This window comes from Fragaria vesca, linkage group LG3 (genome assembly GCF_000184155.1).
Source record: "Fragaria vesca subsp. vesca linkage group LG3, FraVesHawaii_1.0, whole genome shotgun sequence".
Lineage (NCBI taxonomy): Eukaryota > Viridiplantae > Streptophyta > Magnoliopsida > Rosales > Rosaceae > Fragaria > Fragaria vesca.
The window spans coordinates 9,485,475-9,494,035 of NC_020493.1; the positions used below are offsets into that span (position 1 = coordinate 9,485,475).

An 8,561-nucleotide genomic window follows, 5' to 3' on the forward strand; every position below is an offset into this window, starting at 1 on the left:
ATGGCTGCTGAGGTTAGCTCTCTGTTTCGGGTCCTCAGTGGCTACAACGATGATCAACAACATCTTAGCATGGGTAGTGAATCCAGTGGTGACAAATCAACGGCTCTGATTACAAGAGACTTGCTTGGTGGCGGGTCTTCTTCTTCTTCCAAGCTTTCAAACGAGTCTCAGGAACTCGACCTCGATTTACAGGTCCCTAATGGCTGGGAAAAGCGCCTAGACTTGAAGGTTGGTTAACTTTCTCGTCTTGGTTTCTTTGTTTTATGGGAATTCATCAAAATCCAGAAAATCATTTTCCATTCTTTTGTTGCGTCGTTCTGTTCTTGCTTTGAATTGGGTCGGTTTCAATTCTGTTTTGATGATGAATACAATTTCTGTTCTGGGTGGTTTAATGGGTTTTTGGCTGTGTTTGGTTTCTGTTTTCTATGACTTGATTACTTGTTTTGGAATCTTCTGTCCTATGTGTGTTGCTTTGTGCTTGGTTGCTGAGATAGAGGGTAACTGAGTACGTGAAAGTTTGGAACTTTCTTTTGTCCATTGCTTTAATTCTCATAAACTTGGAAAATTTAACATAAATATGTTGTTTCTCAATCAATCATATCTTTTCCTGGGCACTATAGCTTTTGAAATTCAATAAAACAGTATTCTTCTTTGGTTGATAATTTACATTCTTTCTGCCAGTCATAGGAGGCTGGCCTTTTGATGTTTATGAATCTCCTTGAAATGAGCAATCTGTTTGTTTTAGAAACTTAATATTTTAATGGGTGTAAACCGTGTAATTATTAGATGGAGGGGACATAGCTGCATATAAAAATCAATGCATTTAGAGTGAAAGTTCTTCAATGCTCTGCTAGTTCTAATCTCATAGCACATTCTTTGAAAGCTCCCCTTCATATGATCAATGGAATTAATTGTAAAAAAAAAAATCATTTATGTATTTATTTCTGTACTTAATTGTATTTCATTACTAAATTGTTGCAGTCAGGGAAAGTGTATCTTCAAAGGTCCAGTGCTGTTTCGATCTCGGATCATCAAAGCCACCGCAATCCAACAGTTCCCATGATGCAAGACCTGAACTTGAACTTTCCGCCATCACCATCCTCGAAAACCCCGTTAAAACTCTTTGATGATACGAGCACTAGCCTTGAATTGAAGCTAGTATCCTCATCCTCATCACCACCACCTCAGCAGCCATCTCCTTGCAATTTCCAGAGTCTGTGCACCTTGGACAAAGTAAAGTCTGCACTGGAAAGGGCTGAGAGAGAACCGATCAAGAAGCGCGCCACTTCCTTGTGGAAGTCTTCATTGTCATCCTCGCCATCTTACGCATCCTCTTCGTCTTCCATCAAGGAAACTCAGGAGGAGGACAGTGAATTTTCTTCTCCTTTCGCAGCGGGGTGTCCTGGCTGCTTGTCATATGTTCTGATCATGAGAAATAACCCGAAATGTCCTAGGTGCAATTCAGTGATTCCAATGCCCATGTCAAAGAAATCTCGAATTGATCTCAACAGAACAAACTGAGAGGATGAAGATGATTGATCATAGTTAAGACGATTGTTCATGCTTGACATCATTTTTGTATATGATATCTACAACATATTAGTTTTTTTGTTGAAGAATAGATCAGCTGGTAGTTTTTTATAGACGACGAGCATATGTACATTCAGAAAGGGTTGGTTGCTCTCTCTAGCAAGATTTATGCTTATGGTTCTAAATGGATGTGTTGACTACTATTTTTTCTCAAAATCCAAAGCTCCAAAGCTTTGCAAGTTACACAAAACCGTGAGAGAAATCTAATATTTCTTAGGTGACAAGTCATTGGCAGCATGCACTACTAGAATCTCGACAGAACTCTGCATTATTTGGTTTAGGGTTTTGAATCAAAATTGGATTCAGCTCAACTGTGTTGAATATATACTCAGCTCAACTGTGTTGAATATATACTCTGCATTCAAATGCCATTAATTTTGTGAGCGATGGATTCTTATTGAAGTTTCAATCTTGCATTGCAGACCTCAAACTTGAAGCTATAGGAAGGTATAGGCTATAATGGCACATAATGTCATACACTGAGGTGAAGTAAATGCACTTAAATTCCTGAAAAAACTTATATCTCTTTTAATGTACAACCCAGGTTGCAGTTGACACTTCCCACAATGCACTTTCACCTACTCCATTTTTCCCTTTCTCCATCCCCAATTACTTCACTCTATTTCTGCATTTTCAGATTCTTGGTCGAGTTTGTTTTCTTCTAGTTCAAGTAATCGACTTTGTTTTCCAATCCTCAAACTTTGAAAGTGTTCTACTACTGTACCACAGCAGCTATAAATCACCGGAACTCTCATCGAGTAGTTTCGACATCTTCAAGGGTTTGAGGTCAAGGTTTCCACCAACAATGTACACATATTTTGACCCTTCATTTTGGCCAACATAGCTACTCGTTCATTTTCTTTCAGATTTTGAGTCCCTATCCAAAGCTAATTAAGTGCCCATTAGTTCCTCACCCACTATTGCGTCCCTCAGTAAGTTACCACTGAGCATCATAATCCAGAAAAAATAACACAGACTGGAGCAAACTCTGCTCCAAAATTGATTAAGGGGTAGGAGGTGAGGTACAAAATGGTTAAGCCTATAAATGCTCATGGTAGGCATTGGTGCCATATTAAATATGCATCGTCTTCCTCACTACCTTATAAATATATATCCTGATTTGTTGTGTATCATTTTGAAAAAAAAAATTGGATATGAACTAAATTCTAATAAAGAATCCTGCCTAATTAAGGAAAACCCATTAATCATAGATTGTGATATATATCCATGCATCTTGAACTTTATATGGGATTTCATTTTTTTTCAAAATTGTAGCCAACCCTATTCATTAACTCACATGAGTAAGACTTTGGTGGGTTGTGATTATAATGAGGGATAGTGATGTGAAAAATATTTATGTAAAAGAAATAGAAAAAGAAATATGGTTGTGCCCCTATAAATGTTTGAAAATAGCATTCAACTAGAAGTTGTCAAACTGATGAGTTAATGGTTCCTGCATGAAACTAATTATGGGCATTTAGTAGACCAATTCATTAATATACCTAACAAACATTAAATGTTGAATTTAATTTCATCATACTCTTTAAAGTTTTTGCCTACCTACCTTCTTAATTTTCTTTTTCCTTACATGTTTTTCTATTTTCTATTTTCTATTATGATATCATCCCTACATCATTATTTCCCTAAATAGTTCCAGAAAGCTGACAATTAATTTTTTTAAATTTATCAAAACTGACAATTAATTATGAAACCCAATTCCATTACACTATATTGGCATTATATCTGGAATTCTGGATGCAAACACAAACTGTCTTGGATCTATATGTACATTTGAGATGTGTACTTCACATCACATCTGGATGAACAAATTTAATTCTTGGCAGCCTCTCTTGTTTGCAGGTGGGCAATAAGATAGGTAGGCCTACCCCTGATCCCCTGACCTTGGATCCTTGACACACAAGGTACATCTTTGCTATCAATATTACCGTCTTAGTTACAAATTTACGATACAATATTTCACAAATAACGTTAGTATCTTAATATGTTCATAATATTTATAATTTTTGCTACATCGTGGTCAAAATGTACGTATATTGATTTAACAATCGAAGAATAGATATATATTATATGTGTGTGTATTGTAAAAAGGAGCTTGATTTATAGAATGTCCTTAAACATATACCGTAAATTTTAAGAGTAGCAAATTAGAATGAGCCAATGAGTACCTGAGATTTATATTGAAGGAAAACATCAAATTCCACGGATTTTAGTACCTTTCGCTTTGAAGTGATATAATTAATTTCCTTATTGCACCAGTACTGGTAGACATTAATTTGTAGCTATATATCAAATAATTAAGGTAAGCTTAAAATAGAAACACATTTAATTTGTACCTAACCTCGACCACATAGTTGGTACATAGAGAAACCCTATTTAGTTCTTGTACCATTTGGTCAGGCTGCCCAAAGTTGAAGAACTATATATCGTGATTAATGTAGTATGAGAATCGATTGCATGCATGCACTTTAGCATATGATGTACCGAGAGAGATGTGACTTCGTTTGTTTGCTGATTAACTACATGCTTGTGTTGTTTCAATTCGATGTAGCTAGTACGTAAATCAGGATATGCTCATGTCTTTCCGGCTCATTCTACATCTTTTGGTATACTCTCACCTAGTGACGGAGCCAGGAATTAGAAATGATGGGATCATTATATGCAATTAACTCAAGTTATTAAAACTCGATTATTGAACCACTACATGCAGGGGTGCCTTTGAGAGTAGCTTCGCCCCGCTAGTTCCACCATACTATTAGGAATTAGCAAAAGAAACGTTACCCCAAATTGTTCCAAATCTTTTTATCTTAAAGTTTGAAGTAGCTGTACAGAAACTTATATATGCATGTTATGTGTATTTGTATAAGTCTCGATCAATTCCAAATTTCCAGTTTAACATCAAAACGACGTGTAAGTTGACAAGAACCAAAACAAAACAAAACGTCGAGTGATCCTTCAATTCGATCAAGCAAATCAAAGCTAGCTAGGGCTCTTTGACTTGTAAGTTGATTGCATGTAACCATATGGTGATGTGTGGGAAACTATATATATCACAGCTACAGACAATTCTCTATTTCCATCTAGCTTTAAAAGCTGTACAGAAAATATCTTCTATGTTTAGAGCCTGTCCTTTATCTCACAAATAGTCGACATACGAAGTATATTATATACATACATATTTCACAAAAGATTTTAGGTGCGCGTTCAATTGGAATCGAGAGATATATATGAACATGATCACTAGGCTTTTGTCCTTTGCCAGATTTATTGTTTTACAACTTCGACTTGAACATGTACATCATAATCGACTTGAACCATATATATATATCGCATGCATGCTCAGTGCTTCTGTTCTTGCTTTGAGGCTAACAATTAATCGAAACCTATTTGACGCATATATCAATCTGCTTCCTTATTATTTGACAAATTAAAACAACTAATTTGTACATAAGAGCAAAGAATACAAATTCATAGTTAACAAATTGATATATATACTTGTAGACTAAAGCGACCATTGTGCAAAGCATAGAAATATGCATGTATGAAAGAACATCAATATCATATCAATAAAAGCATCTCAACTAAATAACCATATAAACAGTAATTAATAATATGAAGGCCTTAAATATGGGGAAGTTGAGAGGTGCAAGCAGTCAGCTTGGACGAGATTAAATGGTGCAGGGTCGAACACCACGAGTCTCTTACGTAACACCCAGCAGCTGCTACGTACTGTCATATTATTTCTATTTCTATTTCTCTATGCATTCGGATTTATAGCTAGGGTTTTGGCTTGGTGAACACAATAAATAATGGCATGCATTTATTGTATTTGAAACGAGATCAAGCTCGCTATAGCCAACGTGTGCATGAGAGCGAGCGGCGGCTAGCTTTGTTTCCGTTCAACAAGATGATTACGGGTAGAGCAGTCGTGACACGTGAATGAAATGAATCGATCAATAATAGGCAGCGGAGTATTTTCGTATGCAATAGTATTGGCATTGAAAATATTCATAAACTGGAGACGGACGGAACGAGAGAGAATGAATGAATCGGTATTGATTTCGGGTGATTTCAGCCGAAACTCATCTTCCCTCCTCGTAACCAGATCCTTGAGTATGAAGGAATCAATTCCTTATCTATGGAGGTGAGACATGCATTAATTTTGATTATTTCAGGTGTTTGTAAACACACATAAATAATTGATCATGGAATGATGAAATCATTTGATTCTATTATGTGTTAGTAGAAGCCTATGTTGCACGGAGGTGGAGTGTCGGAGTGTCGGACACACCTGACAAGTCGACACACGCCCAATACGGTAAAATACGTGTCTGACACGCCACGTGTTGACTTTTTCGACACGTTGACCGACTCGCTACGTCAGTTTGATATGCCACATCATCATTTATCAATTTTTTTAATTGAAAAAAAAAGAAAAGAAAAGAAAAGAAACCAAAACCTAAATAAACCTATTGCAAATTTGATTTTCTTTAATATTATGTTTGAAGTTAGAGGTTTGTTGCTTCTAATATTATTAATTATGCACTTCTATCATTTGCATTTGACTTTCTTTAGTGTTATTTCTTATGGTTATGCAATGAATTAAATTTAGAACATTATTTTGGTAATGTAAAAAACTTATCTCGTATTTTAGTATATTTTTATTTGTTAAAAATACATAAATATATAATTTTATTTGCCGTGTCCAAGCGGTGTCGGATATTCAGTTTTTGAGTTTTGTTATGTCCGCGTGTCACGCCGTGTCGTGTCACCGTGTCCGTGTCCGTGCAACATAGGTAGAAACATAAATTTGATTATCATGTAATCGTTCCCTCTCATTCCAAATAAACAAACGTGTAGTTAATGTTCTATAAGCGGAATTAACATTCAAAAGGTACCTTCTGACAAGCTTAAAGGCGATTTGGTTCTAAGTTTTCATCATCAAATTATAACATAGTAGCCTTGGCATGCCTAAAGTAGTACGTGTTGGATCTTGAATAAGGATTTGGCTGCTATATATGCAAGGTTACATAACATGTATCAAGTCGTGAACAATTCAAAATTTAAGTCGATCGGACTGTCCACAATCTTGTTGTGTGCTATGCAACACTGCATAGCAGAGTTTCTCTTTGAATAATAGAGTAGCCATAATTTCCAAAGTAAATACACTGCGCAGTTTGTTGTTATGTTATCTCGAAGTGTTGGATCTTGAACAATCACATATAGAAGAGATATTGAAGCATATATATATATATATATATATATATATATATAGTACGGACGTATATTGGGGAACTTCTTTCAAAGCTTGGTTTGTCCGTCACAATCACGTACACCATTATAGGATTGGTTCAACCGACCCGAATAAACCTTCCCCCATTTATGACATACTTGGAATTTCCTGGTCGCAATCTTTAAATCAATGCCAAGCAGGAGTTGATGAAATGTCAATAGCAGCAATAATAAGTATATATGAAAATGGACCACCCGACTAGCTTACTACTAGTCTCATCGATCATGTATATTACGTGGTGATTACCATTCGTGTGTACGGGTGTGTGTCACAAGTCGATCATAGGTAAACTTGTAACACGTACTTCTATCATTTTCTGAGTTCAAAGACGAAGGAATCAAAGAATCTCTATCTCAAATATGATACTATGATACAGATAAAGTGAGAAACACTACTATAGCTAGATCATTAATATTCGTTGGTCTAATTCTTTGTCATGTAGATGAAAAATATCATAGCTAGAAAGAACACGAACTATGATAATCTTTAAAGATTCAATTCATTAGGGTCCTCTGAAGGCCTGGATCGATCTACAAGGAAGCCTTTACAAGCATCGGTGTAAAAGCATCGATCTACACAAGTCTGAAGGACTGGCTCGATCTATGCATGGCAGAGTGTCTCTGCCAGCTCCAGCAAACGAGCTTGAATATTTCTATTGGGGAAGAGCATTCCCGTGACTCTGTCTGCTTTAGGTTTCTTGTAGCAGTGATTTGCTCGTACTCTGCAATTTAATCTCTTGTCGGCGGTGATCCGTTGATTATGGACTACCAAACAGAGCGACCGCCGGAGCTGTTGGACGGTGAGGAGGAGGGGTCCAGGCAGCTAAATTTTAATGTCATTGCACAACAAATATATGACAGACCAAGAGAAAAACGAATATGACATTTTCCTCACAACACGATAAACATGAGAAAAAAGCTTCAAAGTGTACTTACAAAGAAAGTTGCAAGCGGGTAGACTTCCAACTCTTATTCTTCGTATAAGGGACATATGTGTGGCAGTACACACTTTCTTTGAGATGAAAACAAATCCTCTCTCTCTCTCTCTCTAAACCCTAGACAAAAGAAACAAGTTAACTAAAACTGTAGAACCGCTGCAAATGACTTAGTGGTTATTGTCTAGTTAAGTGTGTTTCACAACCTAATTTAAAACTTCAAAGCTGTTAAAGTGGTCAAACACTGTGTTGCAAACTTACAATGCATAATTAGAACATTTCATATGCACATATAGGACGTCTCTTTCCCGTTACAAATCATCAAGGTACACCTTCATGACTTGTGATACAAAGAATAGTACATTAGGTAATGAAAAGCTCATAAAAAAAATTCTACAACTATATGGAATACTACTGCAAGCCAGAATCAAACCTTGGACCAACTGCATAGCATAAGCAAGCTTGTCCATTGCATGGAGTGACTGCTCCATATACTAGCAAGCAGTTCACAAATCTCCCTCAGTACTCTCTTCTTTTATTATTATTTTTGTTTGTAATTAATTAATTTTTTTTAAATAATAATTTTGGCTAAAGAAAATAGAAATCAAAGTGGGCTAAGAAACTGGGCCAAGTGCTACTAAAAATCTGGGCCTAGAATCCAACCAGCTGAGATTCATCTTCTGTATTTGACTATTTGTGTGTCTGTGTGTTAAACCCTTAGGATTT

At 36.1% G+C, this 8,561-nt stretch overlaps 1 protein-coding gene across 1 annotated transcript; it reads left to right on the top strand.

The window, feature by feature from the left end:
* On the top strand, window positions 1-1,741 carry LOC101291224. The gene is made up of 2 exons (XM_004295612.1): window positions 1-228; window positions 982-1,741. Exons 1-2 carry the CDS (start codon window positions 1-3, stop codon window positions 1,519-1,521), a joined length of 768 nt encoding a protein of 255 aa, XP_004295660.1. The 3' UTR covers window positions 1,522-1,741.
* The last annotated feature ends 6,820 nt before the right edge of the window (window positions 1,742-8,561 follow it).

What these genes read in the sequence shown, in the direction of transcription:
- LOC101291224 (XM_004295612.1), top strand. Translation starts at nt 1, where the DNA reads ATGGCTGCTGAGGTTAGCTCTCTGTTTCGGGTCCTCAGTGGCTACAAC. An exon ending in AAAAGCGCCTAGACTTGAAG is followed by an intron (nt 229 to 981) that starts GTTGGTTAACTT and finishes AAATTGTTGCAG; the next exon opens with TCAGGGAAAGTGTATCTTCA.